This window comes from Charadrius vociferus, unplaced genomic scaffold (assembly GCF_000708025.1).
Source record: "Charadrius vociferus isolate BGI_N301 unplaced genomic scaffold, ASM70802v2 scaffold13, whole genome shotgun sequence".
Lineage (NCBI taxonomy): Eukaryota > Metazoa > Chordata > Aves > Charadriiformes > Charadriidae > Charadrius > Charadrius vociferus.
The window spans coordinates 928,497-951,278 of record NW_009647763.1 but is presented as its reverse complement, the minus strand read 5'-3'; the positions used below and the strand labels follow the sequence as shown (position 1 = coordinate 951,278).

General features: G+C 38.6%; 1 protein-coding gene across 1 annotated transcript in view; it reads left to right on the top strand.

Annotated features, from left to right (window-relative positions):
* Positions 1-19,990, top strand: part of MAP3K5 (mitogen-activated protein kinase kinase kinase 5) — a 74,059-nt gene extending 54,069 nt beyond the window's left edge. Inside the window, exons 18-29 of the mRNA XM_009882290.1 lie at positions 937-1,094; positions 1,590-1,767; positions 2,537-2,557; positions 3,828-4,005; positions 4,106-4,274; positions 7,234-7,419; positions 11,037-11,142; positions 13,519-13,762; positions 16,515-16,627; positions 17,528-17,640; positions 18,323-18,399; positions 19,254-19,990. Of these exons, the coding sequence (XP_009880592.1) occupies positions 937-1,094; positions 1,590-1,767; positions 2,537-2,557; positions 3,828-4,005; positions 4,106-4,274; positions 7,234-7,419; positions 11,037-11,142; positions 13,519-13,762; positions 16,515-16,627; positions 17,528-17,640; positions 18,323-18,399; positions 19,254-19,320 (1,610 nt within the window). The 3' untranslated portion in view covers positions 19,321-19,990. The remainder of the gene's footprint in view (positions 1-936; positions 1,095-1,589; positions 1,768-2,536; positions 2,558-3,827; positions 4,006-4,105; positions 4,275-7,233; positions 7,420-11,036; positions 11,143-13,518; positions 13,763-16,514; positions 16,628-17,527; positions 17,641-18,322; positions 18,400-19,253) is intronic.
* The last annotated feature ends 2,792 nt before the right edge of the window (positions 19,991-22,782 follow it).

Here is a 22,782-nt window from a genome sequence, read left to right as displayed (position 1 = left end):
ATCTGTGCATGTAGGGTCAGAATCTACAGCTGCTGAACTTTCATTGACTTCAAATCAATATAAAAGGTTGCTGCAAGAATTACTGGCTTTGTGTACCTAATATTAAGCTATACACTGTACTTGTATGCACTGTTCAACGAGAATGCTATTTCGGAAGTTCCACTTGAGACATGAAAGTCCTCTACTACAGAAGAGCTGTGTCTTTCCTGTGTTGGATTTGAGTCTGTCTCTCCTGTGCGCACGGCTTTTTCACCTTGCTGATTGAAGGCTAACTTTTTTTCTTTCATGAGTGGCTTGGACATCCTGGCTTCATTTGCAGAATTGCTTATCTACAGAGCTTGTCATTAACTTGATCCTCATTCTGCTTGATAATTTGATTTGGATGTTAGAACATGCAGTGGCACTGCATTAAATAATTATGCAAAATGAGAAGTGACTGTTATTTTAATTTCATCCTCTGCTCTTCCATTTTTGCTCTAAATGGAACAGAATGCAGAGTGATGTGTCAGGTTGATTCAAAAAAAGTGTTCATATAACCTGCTGGTTTAGGTTCAGATTTCAAGTTTCACTTCCTTTTCCTCTCTGGATGCAATTCAGAGTGATCTTCCTTATTTTAATCTTAATCTGTAATACAGTAAATTAAAAATATGTCTGATCCAAAGCTCATTGAAACATCTTAATGATTGTCATTGACTTTGAAAAATGATATCATTAGATAAGTAGGTGATATCAGATGCTTTTAGTGCAAGTAATATTTTTAATATTGAGTTTTACATAGAATGCATTTGGAAATCTTTGAATTTTGTATAATAAAGAGTATTTTTTTAACTTTCCCAATATTGCTCACACCCCAATGATTTTGTTCCTCTTATCCTTTAGCTACCTATTTGCATCATTAGTGTACCTAAGTAAAAAAAAAGAGTATGTTTTAAACAGGTACCCTTCAGTATATGGCACCAGAAATCATAGACAAAGGGCCACGTGGCTATGGGAAGGCTGCAGACATCTGGTCTTTGGGATGCACAATCATCGAGATGGCTACAGGGAAGCCTCCGTTTTATGAACTGGGAGAACCACAAGCAGCTATGTTTAAGGTCAGACATGACATCTTCCTTGTACAACTCAGACCAGTATTTATAAACACAGGAAGTCTTATGACTGCTTTGGAGAAGCTAGAATTAGAGATTGCAGGAAAAGAAGATAAAGGAAATGCTCGGTTAGTGAGGACGTTAAGAAGAATGAGCTGATTCAGCTGAGTGGGAGTGCTGTGTAGTTTTGAAGAGAGTAATGGAGCAATAGCAGCTATTCAGCAGCCTGAGTGTTAAAAAAAAAAAAAAAGAGAGAGAAGAGAAGCATTCAGCTTTGCAAGAGCCTCTGCTTGTAGTTGTGGGGGGTTTTAATGTAATTTTTTGTGCAGTTTGTAATAGTTTTGGGGTTTTTAAATCTGAATTAATAAACTAGTTACAAAAAGATATTCTCAGACCTTGAGAACAATATACCACTTTTACTCTCAAAACACTTTTTTGATGCTATTTAGCGCTTGGGAAAAGAACAATGTAGGCCATTGTTTCTCCCTTTATTTGTCTCAGGTTGGAATGTTTAAAATACACCCAGAGATTCCTGAATCCATGTCTGCAGAAGCCAAGGCTTTCATATTGCGTTGCTTTGAACCGGATCCTGATAAACGAGCTTTTGCTCATGAGCTACTTATAGATGAATTCTTGAAGGTTTCAAGCAAAAAAAGAAAGTCCCCATCAAAGCTCTCAGGTAAGCATTGCTATACTCAATCTGGAATTTGTCTCTTGTCGGTGATACTGTTTCCTGAAACTGCTGATTTAGTTTTTAAGATGCACACAGCAGATCTCCATCCCAGTGAACATTCAGTTGTAATCTTCTGTTCCAGCTTCTGTTATCATGTTGTCACAGAGGTGTTTTACATAAATATTTCGAATAAGATTTCTAAAAGGTTATTTAGGTTTTGTGCGACCTTTGGGATTGTTGCTTTTTAAAAAAAAATAAATTTGCCTATATTTTCATTCAAAGAATGTTTGCATTTTGAGTAAGGTTAGAACATGTTGTTGAGCCTCAGGGGAGTTTTCTACATAAGCAAAATAATCTTTGTCCCACAGTAAATGTGCATGCACTGCATTGTTTTTGTTTCACATACTCATTTCCTGTAGTGTTCTAAATTGTGGAAAGTAAAAAAAAAAAAAAAGCTTTGAGAGTATGAATTACAGATGAATTACAGATTCTATGTGTGTGCATATGTATGTGTATATTTCTAGCATGATACCTAAAAGAAATAAAAATACAGGGTAAAGGAGATGGCATTGCATGATCACTTTTAACATGGTTTTCACACACCCACCCCCAGATGAAAATTAACTTTAAATTGCATAAATTACACTTTTAAAGATTGCAGACGGGAGAGTCCAGATAGTCCATAAAAGAAAGGAAGAGTTATCCTTTACACTATGTTAATTTTCTGTTAATTTCAGCACATTTAACTTTTTTTTTCTTTGCATTTCTCCCACAGTTCTTTCAGCTAACTCAAATGGTGAGTTTTAACATACTTCACTATCAAAACATAACTGTGTAGATACCGTGGTTATCACTTATTCTGGTATAATTTGTCACACTAAAATGCTGCAAAGAGAAGTGGGCACAATTATGAAAATAAGTGACATTTCTCTGTTAGGAACCTCTAATACATTGTTCAAATTTAAACTACTATTTGTAATCCTACCAGACTATGGCTTAATTGTCTGCACAGGTGGGTAATAGAGGCTTGAAGAGCTGCGTTGTTGTTATCGGGCCATTTAGCGGAAATCTGAACAGGAAACCAAATGGCTGTTTCATAGTAGCAATACAACCAAGGCTTTGTGAGAAAGATAACATAGATTTTTATTAGGCTAAATTCTATAATTGGAAAAAAGCTGAATGTATTTTTTTTTTTTGCCCAGAGAAGTTGTTGAGACCCCATCCCTGGAGGTGTTCAAGGCCAGGCTGGATGGGGCCTTGGGCAACCTGGTCTAGTGGGAGGTGTCCCTGTCTATGGCAGGGGGGGTGGGACTAATAATCTTCAAGGTCCCTTCCCACCTAAACCATTCTATGATTTGAGACCCCTTGTCAGGCCTGGGTACAGGGTACTCATCTCTTTCAAGAAATGAAATGGAGGGGGAGGACAGGGAAACTGAACAAACACATCATTACCTTCACGCTAAGTTCCTAGCAAAGGGCATTTTGAAATGCACGCATATAAAATTGGCATGAATAGTTTCTTGCAGCAGTCATGTGTGCTCTGGATTGAAAAACAGAAGTTCTGACTTAACATGCATGTATATTATTAATCAAAGACTATGAACTAATTAAACTTGAACAAAATAATCCGATAAAGAAACGTATCTTATGTGTTGTATATACTTTCATGTATTGTATACATAAATATATATTTATATACACACATAAAATGAAGATTTTGGAAGGTGCTTGGATGACTTACCCTGTAGAAACGTTTTGTTACTGCTGAAATTGCATATTGATGATATGAGATGCATATTCACTCCAGTGGTGAAGTTCTGTAAGTGAACTTGCAAAGAGCGCAGCATTTCCCTGTATCAGGAAGCTTTTGAATAAAAACATAACTGAAAGGTAACTCTGTTCCAGAAGAATAAGATTTAGTGGTGTTTCGTCAATTTCGTTTTTACTATTTTGTATTGGTGTGGGGGAAGACTGGAGTCTGTTTCCTCTGAAAATAATAATCTTTTCACTTCAGAACTGTGATGGCACTATTAAATTCTAATTTCTGATTATTCCTATACAAATAGAGTATCTTCGGAGTATATCCTTACCTGTCCCTGTTCTGGTGGAAGATACAAGTAGCAGCAGTGAATATGGTTCTGTCTCACCTGATACGGAATTAAAAATTGATCCATTCTCTTTCAAAACAAGAGCCAAATCCTGTGGAGAAAAAGATGGGAAGGGAATCCGATCCCTTTTTCTGAGGTAAAGAGCTATCTGGCATTTATATTACAAATTAGATTAGGAATGTGTGCATTGGGGTGATTTTTATAAAATTTCTTTTCACTGAATGTCCTTCATTCAGCATCCCAGATGAACATTTTGAGGATCACAGCGCACCTCCTTCACCTGAAGAGAAAGATTCTGGGTTTTTCATGCTGAAGAAAGACAGTGAAAGGAGAGCTACCCTTCACAGGATATTAACTGAGGACCAAGAGAAGGTGGTGAGGAACTTGATGGAAGCCTTGGCTCAGGTAAAGTAATTTCAGAAGGCAGCAAAAATTTTATGGAATTTGAAGACTTACCTGCAATTACCTGGAACTTTTGAAAATACACATAGTAAAGCAATTAAAAAATAAATTTTGGTTAAACTAGAAAGCATACACCATGTAAGCTTTCATTGTTTATTGTTTTATTTGATCTATTAAAAATAGGCTTTAAACTTGTTTATGCTGCATTGCATATGCCTTTGGTGGTGTTTGTTACCAAACAACCTGGATATTGGTGCTGACCAGACAACAGAAAAACATGTTTTTGTGAGATTGTATTTTGCCAGGGATTTTCAAATGGAACTAACTGAGGCTGTCAGGTCAGCTCATGTAAGGTAGCTCATCCCCAGGAGGTGATTACCGTGTCCCACTTCTAGAGTTCCATCTTCTGGCTGACTGCTTTGATGGCGGGAGCTTTAGTTCTTTTGGCTTGCTCTGGTCTTATGTTACTGCGTTGAAAAAATGGGGCTGACTGGTACACCACTGCCTTCTAGCCGACAGCCATAAAAGGGGAAAGAGGGGGCTAGGGAGAAAATAAATTGCAGCTATTCCTCACAGCAGTTGGGAGCACATGGCGGGGGGCGTGGGGGGGACGAAGTAACAGTGGGAGCTACAGCGAACAACAAAATAATTGCAGAATGACCCTTTGGCACTCCTTTGTGGGGATGATTCATGATGATGTATCAGTTCAGGATGACACTGAATAAATTACAGGTCATGACCACGCTGCTAAATGTTGCAACACCGTAATTGGATGACATGATTTTTTTGTTCTTGTTTGTAATGTGTGTGTTAGTAGTTAATTGACTCACTTCATTCTCAAGGCTAAGTATTGCTGGTCTAAAACATATTTGTATAAAATGCGACAACTCATCTTCTAAAGATAGTACTGTTTAGAAATTGATGCAAACCAATATGATTCTTGTGCATGTACTACAGTTAATGTAATTGGAAATCGCTGCCATACCAATAAAAAGAGCTTCTAACTCTTGGTGGGGGGAGGGGGAGAACCCACAGTTGTCCTGGTAACCATAGAAAGTGTTAAAATAGAAGGCAATAAGAGAGATGCCCGTGATCTGTGCTTGCTTAGAGTGTTGCTATAACAGACACAGTTGTTAGCATGTGTTTGAAAGGAATAATCGGTGATTGTGAGAGGCTGAAACTCAATCACAAGATCCAGGGAGCGTGCTTGGTGTTTCATGCCTTCCTCAGCGGGGGCTGGAACAGCCCAAGACAGGAGCAGAGACACGGAGTTGTAGAGCCAAAGAGTTCAAAGCTCACATGCGTGCCACTGTCTGCCCTTCAAGAGGATGCAGAACTCTGACTCCCAAACACCATTTTCTCCCTTGAAAGAGGGATCCTGGTCAAAGAGCAGGAAACTTACTTAAAACCAGAAAGCGGTAGTAACTGCAGTTAAGGGGAAGTTAAGTTGGCTTCTTGTTGTGTCCTGCTTAAATGCAAGAAGTTACCAATAAATGCAAGCCTTGCTTGTTAGGTCTTACCAGGGTGTAGGCTGTGATAGTGCTTTTCCCTTGACAAAAACTTTTCATAAGAACCATTTCAACAAAGTCAGTGGGTATGGGAGTTAGAGGAGGAGAATGACACTCCCCAAATAGGTCACTGTTCCTTATTAGGGACCCATACTGGTTTCCCTGTCGCCAGCATGTCTTGATGGACTTGGTCTTCTAGTCCAGGGCTACAGTGTATTGCACGTCCACCTATCTGCCCTAATGGCTTTTTAATTATTTACACGAAAAGGAGATCAGCTATTGCAGGCCAGAGTGAGGGATCCACTTCACTATAGCCAATCATCAGGTGAATTCTCCAAATCAAAGCGGATCAGGACCAGCTGCTAGGATCTTTTGTCTCAGATATGGGTGCTTTAGTTGGTGGAATGTTTGACTGCTCTAGAGCTGCTTCTTTTTTTTAGTTTCTCTTTCTCTCAAATAATCAAATTGTCTTTGTTTCATCCAGATCGGAATTCATTAACTATAGTTAAAACCTCAACATCATTGTTAAACAGAGTTGTTGATATCTGGCAAACACAAGAGAACCAAACACCATATGTCCTTTTGTTATGGAAATTGATGTTAGACATCTTTAGTCTATATAAATAATTACTTAACTTCCTTCAGAATAAGCATCTAATACTTCGTGTTGAACAGCTAGTATGGTTTTCTATCTCTGGCTTAATTTTAAGATTTGGAATTGAAATTAGTATTCAGCTGGCATAACTTTAGAGAGTAAATACAGTCCTCTGCTTCCTAGTTACTTACGCTGGTTATTCTGATAAATGCTTTTGAGCTTTCTGCTACTTTGGTAGCTCATGCAAGAACAGAAAAGCTTTTAAGAGTAAGCATATGAATATTTATAATAGAAAGGGAAGAGATTTTTAGACCTGCTTTATGAATAGTTAAGTGTAGAAGTTCCATATCAAGGGAAATTATGTGGGAAAGAACTAGTCTCTTTCTGAGCCTTCTGCATAACTTTGACTAATCCCTTCTTTTAAATGCTGCTGTGGGACTTTGCATGTTGTCTCTCAGTGGCACTCTGAAATTAGAGGCACTGCAAAGTACGTGTTTGCAATTAAGAGTAATTTGTAGTATTCAGTGTACAGTATATTTATTCATATCTTTTTACTCCTGTACAATGAAACATACAGACTATAGCGTGCACATATACTTCAGCAACTGGTATAAAATGAAGTCAACTACTTGCTTGTCAAGTAACCTGCATCACCAGGGAGCCGAGCGGTAGAGCTCTGTGCTGCTGTAGTTATGCTGCTACCATTATCTGACCGGCAGCTGCACCTTGCCCTTAACCATAGCAGTAGAGTTTCTGAAAAATCCGTGTTGCTAGCTGATGTTACTGGTTAAAGTCCCTCTGGATGTGCATTTCAAAAGATGGCTATCAAAACAATTTCTTTTCCTCTCTTTTCTTCCAGGGAGCCGAAGAACCCAAGCTAAAATGGGAACATATCACAACGCTCGTTTCCAGCCTCAGAGAGTTCGTACGGTCCACTGATCGTAAAATCATCGCAAACACTCTTTCAAAACTGAAACTGGAGTTAGACTTTGACAGCCATGGTATCAGTCAAGTGCAGCTCGTGCTGTTTGGTTTTCAAGATGCTGTAAGTTGTCATTTTTACTAAGAACTTTGTGCACAAAGCTGTCCAAAAATTAGCTAGAAGCCAGAAGCAAACAGAATTTCCTTAACTTCCACCCAGAGTTACTGAAACAATAATATATGAAGGCTTTGAACTTGTAGTAACAGAAGTCCAGCCCACAGCCATGACGTGGTTGTGTTGCCACATGATCCTTTGGCAGGACACAGAGCCTGAACACAACTGTTGGGATTTTGCTGACTAAAGATCTAGAAGGTTCAGCATAGTTGTATGACTGTTATGTCATAATACTAAATCAGTAAAGCCTTTTTAAAATCTCATTTTGGAGGGTTTTCTGATAAATAAGACCAACACTGAATGTCAGGCTTATCCTATGTAAATGCAGATCTCTTGATCTTGACTTCTCTTATAAACTAGTACATTAAACCCCTCTGCCTCCAATAATAGTCTGTCTACCTTGTAATATTGTATTGAGTTCTTATTTTAGTATTTTCTGTTTGCAGCAAATTTCTGCCAAACTAGGCATTTTCATTTCAATTTATAATCAATAATAAGGAAAAAAAGTTACTTTTCTGTCAATAATGAATGCAAAATTTATGATTTCCTACAGTGAGCAACCAAACACGCACGAGTACCCTTTAAATAGCTGGTTTACCAAAAGCAAATGTATTTTCTATGTATAAGCTATGTATTTAAATGTTAGTTCACAAGCAATTAGGTTTAATGCTTAAGATGAATAACCAACATGGGAGGGTGCAGCTGTGCTGGACATCACTTGACCAGACAGAAGTCATGTAGTAAAAATGAAATGACAATCCAAGTAGGCATTTGAGGTGGATGATTCTGTTAACATTTAATCCTGGGGCACTCTGACAAGTAAAAGAGCTGTCAGGAAGGATTGCATAGCACGTAAACTGTTTGTTGCATAGACTACACTGACAAGAATTAGATGCTGGTTTTGAAAAAAACCCTAATGTGTGAAACGAATCTCAAAGTTTTCTCTTTGAGTCTTCACTTTGAATACACTTCTGCTCTCCATTCTACTTAGTCTCATATTAATACTGTTTTGTCACTTGGAAGGAAAAAAAACAAACATACAAGGTCAAGAAAAAAATCAAGGCAGGAAAAGTACAAATATCTGGGTTGGCTTTCTGATAGAAATGTTGCTGGACATCAGTTGTTCAGTGGTAATTCCCTGAGTCGTGTTCTTTTCTGTAAAGATTTTACCTTCTTCTGTTAACTTAATCATGACAAGTTGCTGGTTTCTAACTGATAAATGTCTCTTTCATTACTATCTCTCTATTATTTAACTAAGATAACTGACAGAAAGTTCAAAGAATAACTTTGCTTTATATGTGCCCAGGCTTAATTCTTTTGGACATGCGTTAGATTTCTATAATAGAACACTGAAATCCAGATCGGTATCAAGACCTCAGATACTGCAGAGACTGGGATATTGCTAAAAGTGAGGGGAAAGTAGTTCCCTTGTTCGCAGGTCTTGGTAAGGTTATTTCAGGTAACAATGTTTAATAATCACAATATCCTTATTGGAGCAACCAAGAAAAAGTAATTGCGTCCTGTAATGCAGACAGCTAAATCACATTACTGTGGATTGTTGTGTTCTTGACAAAGTTACATCATGCTTCTTCAGTGCTTAAATAGGCTGCACTTAGCTAAACATATCTCAATGTTTCGGTAGGAGTCAGTATGTCAAGGAGCTTTGCTGTCTCTGTCTGGGGAGGCTGTGGGCATGCCTTTGAGGCACTTGGGCAGCTGCTGCCCGGGTGTCCAGCACAGGGCAGGCTGCCCTGGTGCTGCTGACAGCTCTCCAAGTCCAAGCACAGTGTGCAAGTGCCATCTCGTGGCCATTGGCAAGAGAACCAAGGGAGATGTAGGTACTCTGGTGGGTTGACCCTGCCTGGCCAGTACAGGAAGACCCCTACCCAGTCACACGTTCACCCTGTCCCAGTGGGATGCGGGAGAGAATCAGACAGGCAAAAAGTGAGAAAACTTGTGGGTCAAGATAAAGACTGTTTAATAAGTGAAGGGGAAAAAAACCCAACCCCAAGCCTTGTAAGGGATGCAAAAGCCACTCACTCACCACTAATAGACCAATGCCCAGCCAGTCCCTGAACAATGGGTCCTTTGGAAAAACTACCTTCCCCGCCCCTAGTTTTATTGCTAAGCGTGATATTATATAGAGGGGAGTATCTCTTAGGTCAGTTTGAGTCAGCTGTGCTGGCTTTAACCAGCCTTTAGTCCACCCCCAGCCTACTCACTGGTGGGGCAGCGTAAGAAACAGAGAGGGCCTTAACACTGTGTAAGCTCTGCTCAGCAATGGCTAAAACAGGGGTGTGTTATCAAGGCTGTTTTATTCACCAGTCTGAAACATAGCACCATATGGGCTGCTCTGAAGAAAATTAACTCCATCCCAGCCAAACCCAGTACAGGTACCTACATAAATTACTGCATGACTGTATACCGTTGCTTTGGGGCAGTGAAAATAATAGGATTGATAACATTTATTAACTTCTACACATCTTCGGAAGGCATAATTTGTGTAACTTCAGTCATTTTTTACAGAGAGGTTATCACAATGCGAGAGAATTAAACTAATCCCTTTTTTAGGAAGACCTGAGAGTGAAGTATCTTCTTGCCACATTTTTTAGTAAGCAGCGGTTGCTACTTTTTTTTGTTATAAGGCTTTGAGTAACTTCATAATTTTCTAAATACAGTTATATTTGTTTCTTCCTGCAACTTCTCGAGTTCTGCTCCTACAGAGCCTGTTGTTTTGGACTGCTTCCATGCCTGGAAAACAGCACCAAGTCTGTTTTGTGCTATTGCCGCTTCCTGTGGCTAGACATTTTGTTGTAGCACTATCACCCCAACTGCTTCTTCCCTGTTCATTTGGGACTTGGAAAACAATTCCCCTAAGGTAGAGACATTCTTGCAAATGGCATGGAGCGTCCACTGAGACACCTGGGAATACAGCTGAAAGTGGTTTGAAAGCAGGCCTGTAGGGAATTAGGAGCAATCCAGTGTAGAAAACTATCTGATGGTACAAAGTAAAAAGTAGAAAGAAAAAAAGAAAGAGAAAATGGCACAGCATACAAATGAAGTCCCCTGACTAATTAATGTTAATTAACTATTTTCTGAATCAAGAAGGAGCAGCATTACAATAGCTCTCTGATATTTCCTACTATTGTATTTTAAAATAGGTAAGTATCGCTCAGAGCAAGCAGTGAAAACGATGATAAAAAATAACAAGATTAATTAGCTTGTTACAAGCCTTTCATAATATGGTCCTTGGTATTTGTTTTGCTTGCATTCTTTCGAAGTTTCTTTCCACACCCATGAAGGTTAAATAAACTTCAGTATCGCAGCCATCAAAAGTCACCTAGCACAGGAACTAATACTTGATAAAAAATACAAAATATTGCATGTACTAAAATGGTGAAAGCTGGCAATGTTGCTATTTTTTTTCACTTAATGACAACATGAAACAGTCTTAATCACCTGCTTTGATATAGCATCTGTAATGTCAAACACTTTACGTAATGCTGACAGACAGTACGGTTTTAAGTTGGGGGGGGATATCACTGAACTGAATTCTCTGGTTGTAGGTCAATAAAGTTCTCCGAAATCATAACATCAAGCCACATTGGATGTTTGCATTGGACAGCATCATCAGAAAAGCTGTGCAGACTGCTATTACTATTCTGGTCCCAGGTGAGTAATTTCTTAATACTCAGCAAATATTTATTAGCTGATCTCTTCAAACGTGCTTTAGAGCTATGATTATGATGCTTCTCTTAAGATTTTGAAACCAGCAGTGGCGTTTTTCCTGTTCACGGTCTGTTTTGCAACTCAAAAGCTAATCAGTGTATTGTCTAAGTTATTTTGGAAAGCACCTTTCCAAGACGCGTAATCTAAACTATTCCATACCACAGTGAGCAGTAGTAGGCTAAGGTGCTCTGGGGCCTCATTTTTTGAGGTACACAGTGCTGCCTCTTGAAATCTGAAGGGCAGACCACTTGCCAGCACATGCCAATTTTGGAAGATGTTTTACAAAGTGCAGGTTAATTATGTGCTTTTTGGAGCACTCGAAGGTCTCTCTAGCTCCTGGTCAGAAGCTGTCTAAAGAAAAAAAAAATATCTGCCATGCCTGCAGTTTGAGTATTGTATTTTGAATGTTGTGGAAGTAGAATGCACAGCTTAGCTAAGGGAAGGAGTCCGTGTAGAAGAAACTGTAGCCTATTCTGTTATTACTCTACCTACTTCCAGACTTAGTTTCTTTGCTGCTTCTGAACTTCTAAGCTTGTGATTCCTCAGTTACCTACACTGGAATTAAGGTGAAATTTTCAAATATATGATTTAATGCTTTAAGTCTGAAGTCAGAATATGTATGTTCCTGTTTTCTGCCCTGGGTTAAGTCTTATGTTATGAACAAGGAGATCTGAAAATTCCAACAAAAGTTACAGCTCTTCCTGTTTTCCTTGGTATTTTCCGTATCCCCAGCACGACCAGCAAGGCATAAATAGGGTTTCTGTATTACTTTTGAGTCATAAGGAAAATCTGTCTTTTGATTAGAATGCCGAACACCTTTAACGGGCATGTACTTTATTGCTGTACAATAGGAGTACTGTAGAACTCTTCCTTAATAGGCTCTTCTTCCCCATACAGCTCAGTATCAGTGTTAATTGTAAACGGTCAAGCTTAAACAACAGCCTCTGTGCCCGAGGAGCTTTCGGGCACTGATCATCTGCCTCTTCCCTAATTGCCTTACCTTACTTCTGATTGCTTCCCCTTGCCTTTGTCTGACTTTTTTTTTTTCTTCCTGCATGAACAATGTGAAGATTTGTCTCTGGCCTTAACACTTCTAAAAGTTACGAGATGTTTTAGGAGTGGTAAGAAGTAGACGTCGTATAGTTGTACTGCCTGGTGGTGAACAATGGCAAAATGAACTTCTGTTCTAATTAGCGTGACACAGAAGTTCAAAGCAAATTCAGACATATTTGCCTAGCAATATTTATATAACTGCTATATAATACATCTGCTTTCTTTAATTTAGAGGAAGCACAGCTCTGTTGATCTTAGTATATTCAGCCTTGAAAAAGGTATATAGCATTGAAATGAAGAGATGAAATGGATTAAGGAACAAATGCCCCTTTTGTAAAGAAGAGAAATGTACTACTTAGTTCTTCAGCAGAAAGGACAAAAACCAAGTGTGATTCAGAAAAAAAAGTATGTTTTGGTGAGGAGACTAAAGGGAGTGGTCAGCAGTAAGAAGCCACAATTGAAGGAAGGAAGGAAGAAAGAAAGATTTATATTAAATGGTTAGAATTAACAAACAGATGTTGCAATAATAGGTTTTGTAGGAGTAGAAGATCTTGTGTACATATCTTGCATACCTGGAAAGCTCTGGTAGATAATTTAAACAGGGAATAACAGAAACCAGAGTACAGGTATAGCTTTGTATCCACAGTTTTGTGGGCATCCATCATTACAAAATAGACAGTGTTATCTCCGATAAGTAAAAGGGGTGGGTCCTACTTTTCATTGTCAGGAAAGGGGTCTATTTGTTATTTCCTCTCTATATCTTTGGATACAATTTTTTGCTAAACACAGTATTCTTACAATGACAGAATGCTAAATGTGCCAGAATAGCAACAAGAGGAATAGCTGGATATAAGAGAAATAATGGTTATTTGTTTAATAAAACATTTCAGGTCAGACACATAAGAAATTACAAAATACTGAGAATGGAATAAAGCAAAAGAAAGTACTTCTGCTGCACATAATACTTCAGCACAATCTGACATGAAATGCTAGCCAACTCTGGAATCCTATTCATCCAGATTTCTAGGTTTTTAGAGCTTTTGAAGATTCGATAGGTTGAATAATAACGAGCATAAACTAAGATGCTGGTATGGTCTGAGAACTCTTAAACACCTAGAAAACATCCATTCTCTTGCTACAGAAATTTCAGGTCTGGTTTAACCAAAGGTGTAGGATGATCTATAAATAGTCACTTAGGTCTGCTTTTGTTTTAATGGTTAACGTCTTTAATGTTTTTTTCTTTTGCTTATATTTTAATGCTAATAGAATTGAGGCCACATTTTAGTCTTGCATCTGAAAGTGATACAGCAGATCAGGATGATATAGAAGTTGAAGAAGATCAAGATGAACAGCATCAGAATCAAACAATCCAACAGCCTTGCATTGTCATGGAAGATGCAGTAGCTACCTCAGGTGTAAGCACACTCAGCTCTACAGTATCCCATGATTCCCAGGCTGCTCACAGATCACTGAGTGTCCAGCTGGGCAGGCTAAAATTAGAAACAAACAGGTAAGTCTGGACACCAGGGGACACTAGCCTACTTGTGACAGTATGTATTGCTTGGCTTTTAAAATATATGTGCTAGAATACTAGTGACTATCAAAATTCCACAGTACTGCAAGTTGTTCGCTTAAATGATGGTTATTTTTCAGCTGTGACTGATCACTTATATTAGTTTTATTCATTTCAGAACAATAGTGATGCAAGTTAAGGTCAGTCTTGATTTCAGGTGCCCTTTCAAGGAAGGTCTGAAAAAACTGAGCTTGCTGCCAAGCTTCTGCTTTTTCTCTCCTTCATATGCTGTGTATGGCTGATGGATGGTGTTATGTTTTGTTTCCATTAGGGCAGAACTAGCTGTTCCTTTCTATAGTTATTCTTGGGTAATGAACTCAAGCTAGTTGACAGCCGTGCGTGAACTCCACAAGGAACCTGCTTCAGACACGTGCACAGAATTCACTGCAGCGGGATCTGTGCTTACCAGCAAGCATTACCTTTTTATTAAATAAATTCTGTTCATCAGAGAAAGATGGGGAAAATAGATGTGTTGTTTAAAAGAAGAAATAAGCTGGAAATTTGGATACTGGATTTTTTTTCCAGAAATATGCATATTGTACTTTAAACTTGAGAAGTGGTTCTCTTGGGTTTTTTGCTTAAGAAATGTCAGAGACAAATCTCTGTCTCCGTTACTGTATATAGAAATTTATTTGAGTAATTTTGTTTTCATTAAAATATACCAGATAGTTGGTTTAAAGTAGATATTTTAGCTTTTGCAGCATCTGATTTATGACATTGGATTTCCTACTGACCTCAGTAAATTTTGAATATGACCCTGATAGAAAGAGAACGTTTTCAATAAGACAGCTGTTATGCTGCTAGAACATTCTTTGTAGTTATTATTCCAATTTAAATTAAAATGTTAAATTGCACTTTCCTTTTAAATGTGTCCAAGAATTTTGCCATAGAGTAATTCTGTAGACGGTACTGTTTTAATAATGTATCATTATTTTTGAGTTCTTAATGTTACAATTCATTTTTTTGCTTGTGATGACCACTGAGAAATATTTTGATTGCTTTATTGATACACTTAAATAAATAAATACATAAATAATTTAGATTGGCTTACTTCCCAAGTTTATGATGGGGAGTAGCATCAGAAGTGATCAGTTTGTAGAGGTAATTTTCTAGCACTTTGCTTTTGTAAATTTCTCAAACACAAAGCCTTTGGTCAAATAATCACATCCTGTCATTCACACAGAAATTTTGAGGTAAATAATATGGATAGCTGTTTAAGTATTAATTAAAGCTTTATTGGCATAAGCAGCAAGCAGTTATCAAGAAAAAATATTTGATTGTTTTATTGACCCCGAAGGCCTTTTTCAACCGGAATGGATAGAGGAGAAATAAATCAACTGAAAGGTGACTGCACACCTGTCTGCACAGAGTATCAGTCTGCACTGAAATTAACCAAGCTGTGGGTGTGCGTAGAGGCACGAAGCAGCTCTGTTCATGTGCAGGGTGGACTTGTTAAGAATTGTTAGCACAAGTATGGAAGCACTCAAATGCTACTATGCTGCTGGGAGGCCTGCATGCAAGCTAAAAGTAGGGCTAGATGTTTTTACAAAGCAATCATATGAGGTGCTTCTGTGCAAAGACGGGTAAGGTGCTTTTGTAGCACATTCTCTAGCTGAATTACACAATGTCCCTTTCTTTCAGTGTCTCCGAAAAAAATTGCAGTGCTCAACTGGTATAAGTAAATGAATTTATTTTTTTTTTAAATGAAACAAAATCATACTAAAAACTGTTGCATAGTTCTCAGGGGGACAAAAGCTTCAAGGAAGGGATGAAGGTGCTGCTGTTCTTTCAAGGCCAAACTTCCTAAAGCGCAGAAGCCAGTAATAGGTTTATGAGTGTGTTCTCCATGTCCAATTTCTCTGACCAAGTTCCTGAATACATATTGTTCATAAGTCCCCCTTTTTACTACAATACTTTTCTAAAATAACAAATTGCAGCAGTTTCACATACTATTTTTCCATTGAATTCTGATTATTTTCCTTTGATCAGTTTGAAATGTGCTGATCACTGAATCTCTCTGGGTTTCTCTCTGCGTTTGTGTTATGAAGGAAGTCAGGCATGGGTTCCAGTTTCTTTCTGCTTGACATTCTCAAAAGTAATTGCTTAGGAGAGCATGCAAAGTGTTTTGCCTCCTCCTTTCTCACTCTTCATATAGCATAGGAGGGTAGTGCCTAGTATGTGAGGGACAGCCCTTTTGTGGATGAGAATGTATGTTCCTCATTTAAGAAATGCAACCATAAGTTTTCACCACATTTTCATCGCAGCTCCATGCTTGCCATACCTTTGAAAATGTCTGCTGGAGAGATGGGAACTGGCATTTTTCCTTACAAAGGATTATGTCACAAAGCTTAGCCCTTGGTTGATGAAACACTTTGTTTTTGTTCTTCTCAATTACACAGTTTTGTATAAAACAAAATGCTGGCTGTTGAAATTTTGCTGAAATTTTGTACAGTACCACCTGTTCAGTGGGTGGATGTGTATTTGGAGGCTGGTGTGTTTGGGGCTTTTTTTTTTTTTTTTTTATGAGCTATAGCTTTTAGGAACCAGTGAATGTTTATGTCTTGATATAGGTCGTAATAAATCTATTCCTATGAGAGCTGAAGAAGTCTGTCCTTGTCTCTGTCAAGGGGGTTTCCAGTTTAAGTGTAGTACTTAAGGAAATATGTACTTCCTTCCTGTTACTTCACAGGTTATTGGAGGAGTTGGTTCAAAAGGAGAGAGAATTTCAAGTCCTCTTACATCAAGCTATAGAAGAAAAAGATCAAGAGATCAGAAACCTACGGCTTAGGTCACAGCCAATAGGTAAGTGAGAAGAGTTTTCAAAGAAAAGTTTCATACAGGCTACAGATGAAGAGAGTGGCAGCTAAACTTCTTCTTGTTGAGCTAGTCTCAGCAAAGATGCTTTATTAAGCTGCTTCTGGTAGGATTTGCTGTGAAATAAGAGTGTACGTTGTGAAAACAAATTACTGAATTTGTTAATCACAGTACAAAGAATGGTACGATTTAAATATTTTTTTATTATGGTTATATGGAAGAACACAAGGCTCGTATCCTACAGAATAAACATTATTTCTAACGAGGATAATCTAGTATGTTTAGGTATGTGCTCTTTGAATTACAAACTGTTCCAGTTGTTACACTGAAAGTTCAAGAGGATTTAATTGGTGAGATGTAAATACAATTTAAAGCTTACTGAGGGGAGCTGAGTTTGATACATATCTGCCCTGAAGAAGGTGGAAGTGCTAACGCAGTTTGTTTCAGTGTAATGTGCTTCAAAGAAGTGTTACTTTCCAAAAGCAGCTGATCCTTAATCTAAAGCATTGCCTACACACCAATTATATGAGTTACACTGAACAGTTTAGTTAAATTGGTGTAACAGCCCTAGTGTAGAAACAGTTACAGTGAAATTAATGTGCCTTGTACTAGTAAAGTAATTTTCTGAAGAGGACAGAAAATGTATCTGTATCAATGTTTACAGTACTTTAACTATATCCCTATCCAACTAGAGTAATTGGTGTATAACTGTCTATAAACTGGAATTAAGTGTGGACCTTTGGGAATTGACATTTATTTTTATTTATGGGGATACTGGTGTTCTAAGCTTGAAGGGGAAAGCTCACTGAAGAAAGTGCTTCAGCAGTCAAAAATGACAAGAGGTTGCTTTGGCAACACAAACCCTTTTCTCAAAAATGCTTGTTCTAGATATTCCTGGATTGTCTGTGTGTCATCGTCATTCCACTGGCACAGGGAGCGAAGACCCTGATCTCATAAACTGGCTGAGCGTTCAAGGAGCTGATGAGGCCACGATAAACAAGGTAGCAATGGTTCTGTTCACTCTCTGACACAGTTGCAGTACTGTTTTGTGACTCGATGCAAGAAGATACCAAACCTTTTCCTGCTGATTGTACCCTGGATACAGGGTACATGTTCACCCTTTGTTAACTTTGTTGAAGTGAAATCTTCCTGAAGTAGATCTGTCTGCTCTGCAGCAAATTATGTAATTTTAGAGGTGTTGAGCATCTCAGAATTTCAGCTGACTTAGGAAAACCTGCATGTAGTTATCACTCCTACAAATCAGATTAAAGGTTCCTCAAAATTCGACTACGTCAAACTTACACGCCACTTTTGAAAACGTAGGTCTTAACTGTTGTTTTTAATTTCCTTATGGATGAAATGTATTAATTATGCTCTAATTTGTGTTCACTGAAGTCTGTGAGACTGAGATATCAGTGATAACAATAGAAATGCCAGTTGACAAAAGTTTTGAGTAGCTCTAAAAGCATTACACCTTTCAAGTTGTTCCTAGTATGCCGATTCAGTAGTTTCACTGTATTTCTAGAAATGATGTGGATTCATCTGTTACCTGTACCACATTTTGGCCCAATTTTAGGTTTCTTCTGAACTTAAACTTTTATTTTTAAGGACAGATGGTATATGAAACTTAGAAAGTCAGATTATATTTGTAACAAAATGTTCATTTAAACTTTTTTTTTTTAGTTCTTGGCTGAAGACTATACATTAATGGATGTTCTCTGCTATGTTACACGAGATGATCTGAAATGTTTGAGACTGAGGTAATGCTTCACAGTTAAATGAATTGTGCTGAGCAGTACATGTGTTTTGTTACAAGAGAAAATAACTGATACTGAGCCTCTATTTATTAGATTGTGCAGTGTTAATTTAAAATAAGTAACGCTTTCCAGTATGTCTTTGTATACCGATGCAGTCCTCATAAACACCTGATACTGTTTAAATTTTAAAATGAGCTTTACTAGTAAAGGAAAACAAAGAGAAAATTTTAAAGTAAAGCTTTTACCTTATACCTGGAGACACTGGATTATCCCATTAGAGCCTTGCTTTTATTTTAAAAGGCAGAGATAGAAAACTTTCTGGAGTTTATTGTCATCATCAATACTCATGGACTGCAGCTGACACTAGATTTTACCTAATCATGCCAGGTGTGTGGGTCACTGCAGAACCAAGTTTAGGTAGAAACAATAGAAGTTATCAAATACTGTGTGTGTGCCCAGTCTGTTTAAAAATAAGTAACTAAATGTAAATTTTAAAAAACCAAACAAACAAACAAAACCAAAAACAAAAACCAAATGGCAGGTGGTAAGATCATTTCATAACTGACACTTTTATAATGTTGGAAGTCTTCTGTGGGTTATGCAGGTCCTTTGGACCAGAAGTCTGAATTCCAGAAAGCAGGCATCTAAAAAGTGGAAAGACTGCCTTTTACTGTAATCCGACAAGGACTCTGTTCCCTATTTGTGTATCGTGTGTTGTATTTCACCTTTGATCAGCCTTCCCGCTGAATTTCATTGGTCAAAACCAGAGCAAGAAAATCAGAAGGCACCTAAATTGGAATGCTTTCAGGCCAGAGAGTATCTTTGTACCTGAACATCTTTATAATCTTTCTTTACAGAGGAGGAATGCTATGCACACTCTGGAAGGCCATCACTGACTTTAGAGAGAAACACGCCTCACACTGAAATTCTTCGTCGCTTCTCTGCAGAGAGGAAAAGTTTTCCTTTCAGCACAGAGCAGGTGTGCTGTCAGAAGGACTGTTGCACTTTAATCCAGTATTTGTTTACCAATGTTAAAAACACTGCAGCTTCCTGACTGCTTTTACTTCTATAATCCCTAAGGAATCTGTAAACAACCTGCAACATTATTTTACTTTAAATGTTTTTACATGCAAGTTTTTCAAAAATTAAAAAAAAAAAACCAACCACCACCAAAAACATTATAAACTCATGAAATATTGTAGTTAAAGTAACCGGATGTTAATTTCATGAAAAACTGATGTAAGATTTCATGTGACTGTACATCACTGGAACAAAACCAAAATGTGACAACAACTTCTCAAGTTTCTTTTTCTTTGTAATATATCTCAATAACCTGTAGTAGAACTTCATAATTTCAATCATAATTAGGTATTTTTCTTTTAGTGTGCAAGACCTAAAGGTAATTGTTTTTACCTACTGCCCTACACAGTTTAATATTGTTTATTTTTGGTAATTTAAGTTCCATGGTGCATTTGTTTTAGAGTTGTTTATGTACTACTGAACTGTACCAGTTGCATACACCTGAACCACAGTAATGTTAGCTTGTTCTAAAGCTATCTCTGACATACACGGTTGAAAATAAAAAGAACCTAAGACTTACTTTTTCCTATATTTTTGGACTTTTAAAATAATAAAGGTGTAGAACTGGAAAATATTGGAATAAAAAAGGACGAAAAAAAAATCATACTGAGTATCCAGGGAACCTTTCTGACACGTTAAAGTTACTGTGATTTGAGTTTGATAATCATAGCATTGAATATTTTCTCGGTTTTCCTGTTCAGTCTAATTCCTGTACGGACAATATAGGGGCAAACAAAATTCTTCTCTGGGTGCTCTACTTGACTTGAGAAATGAATGTCCTGCCTCCATGCACTGAATAGTCATTGTAGCCTGTTGTTTTCTTCTGCTTTTGTTTATGCAATATGTCTTTTCTCACATACAATGAAAAAGGATGGTGGATATTCCCTGTCCATCTACTGTCATTGTCACTCCAGCATTCTAACACTGGGTCCCATCAGAATTTTGTGGGGCAGCTGCAGAAAATTCCATAGTGAGCAAGACTAGCCTGGACAGAAGCTGCTTCTTTCTTCATAAGCCTTGGTAATCAGTGAACAGCTTATGCCCTGAATTTTTCAGGTCTAGCAAGTATTTTCAAAGAAAATTAAATAATTTTTTTTCTAAACACAAGTATGTTGTCCTAACATGTATATAGTAATTTTTGCTGACTAAACCCCAACAATTATATATTAAAAAAAATAGGCTAAACAAAGAACAGTACACTAAATAATTTTAGTCAGACCTTTTAACTCTGAAGATCTTTCCACTGATGTTTGGGCACAGATTCAACTCATTCCAAAAATGTAACTACATTTCAGGAGAAACAATAGCTACTGTTTAAAAATTGTGACTGTTACTACAGCAGAAAACAGTACAATTTCAAGGTAGTTTTAAGCACTGGAAAGACCAGTGGTGGAGGTTGACTTGCAAAACCCAAAGCAACTACCCATGGAAAAGCTGACCCTAAGACAATGGACTCCCCTAATTTGATTTTTGTGTGATGATCCTGTACCAGTCCATGACTACAGTTTGAAAACCTCTGATTTCATGCAGCATTAATAGACCAGAATGTAACTGCATTGTGTTATTGTGTGTTGATACTTTGAAAGTGTGCAGCCTGTTCTCCATTATCTATGACTCAGGGTGCTCGGTAATGCCAGCTATGCGTAAGAGAAGGGAGTGTGATCGAGGAATCATTTTAATGTCTCCACGAGACCCAGCCTGGCACCAGCTGGGAATTAATTCTTATAGTTCACTTCTGGCCTCACCAGCTTCAGCACAGCTGCTCAGCAATCAGTTCTGTATTCTCCACTATGACTATGTCAAGTCTGATGCATGCCTAGGATGGGCCATGTATGTTTGCGCTACTTCAGAGATCATGAAGTCGTCTGAATGTGGTTCCCTGAACAGCAGTTTATCTATGTACTAGATCTCTGCACAAAAGCTTATGTAATATCCCCACTTCAGGCTACTTCATATAGATTGTGCCTGACACATTACTTTTTATAACCTTGGACAGAATGTGGAGAAACGTTTTTGGGACAGAGTGTATCAGATAGGTCAGCCTGGGATTCCTCAGCCTGGCTCCCTGAATACGCTGGTGGATGCTGATGTGGACCACAGAGGGATCTGAAATTATGTTGTACAGACACATTAAGTTTTAGTGCAAGATTTTGCTGAGGGCAACCTTTTGAGTACAGTCCGTTTGAACTTGGATATAGCCTCTTGGTCCTTGACTAGTGTGCTGTTGTAACCTAGGACTTGGGTTGACTGAGATATCTTTCCACCTCTGTTAAGAGAGCCAGGCCGAACGCAGTGAAAACTTGACTGAGGCAATGCTGGTTTTGGAGTCTCTTGCACCTTTCAGCTTAGAGCCTAGCCTGTTCTTGCATCACAAACACTCTCCTGCCCACAAGCCACAGGGCACATTTATCACCCAAGCCCCAGCTCCTTCTGGTTTAGAGCACAGATGGCTCATAGCGCAACAAAACATTCATTCTCCCTTTCCCTGGAAGAAGACCTCATGCCCTGAACTTAACTGTTTGAAAAGGAGGATGTTCTGCACAGTGGCGGAAGTTTGCTTTGCCCAGCGCCAGGGAGCTGCACCTCTCCATCTGCTTGCCTGCGTGCGTGCCGCAGCTGTGTACCATGCGTTCCCTGGTTCAGTCACCTTGTCTCAACCGTAGTTTTGATGATTGGTGCTACCTGCAAGCAGGTGCAAAATGAAATGATGTTTTAATCCAGACGCTTTTAAGAGAAACAGTTATGGAAAGCAGCTTAGGGTGAGTTTAGGTGAATTCACAGGAAAAGTAACAAGACAATGACCTTTACAGAAAGGACTGATACGCTGACAGTTCTTCACAGAGCCATTTTTTGGGAAGCAAGGCCTTGCAGGCAGCTTAGGGTCTGTCCCCATCTGTTTAAAAGTGCGTGCTGTAATAACGCGGCTGCAGCAGTACAGTTGTTTCCCAAAGGATGCGGCACACCGCCCGGGCTTGCGAGGCGGCCACCACACTTCCCACCTACTGTCGAGACACCGGTGGGGAGTTGGTAATCAACGCCAAAAACCTCTTGTTTCTCTCTGCGCCGGTACCTAAACAGCTGTGCTAATGCGGTGGGAGCCCCTCTGAGGAAAAACAAACAAACACACACACACCGCCCAAAAACCAAAACCAAACGAAACAAACAAAACGCAAACCAAAACAAAAACCACCTGGGGAAACACGGGTATAGCGACGAGAGGAGGGCTGCCGAGGGGGCAGGCTGATTGCCGCCCGCCCCCGCTGAGGGCGGCGGGGTCTGGTGCCCGTGAGGGACGGCCCTTACCCG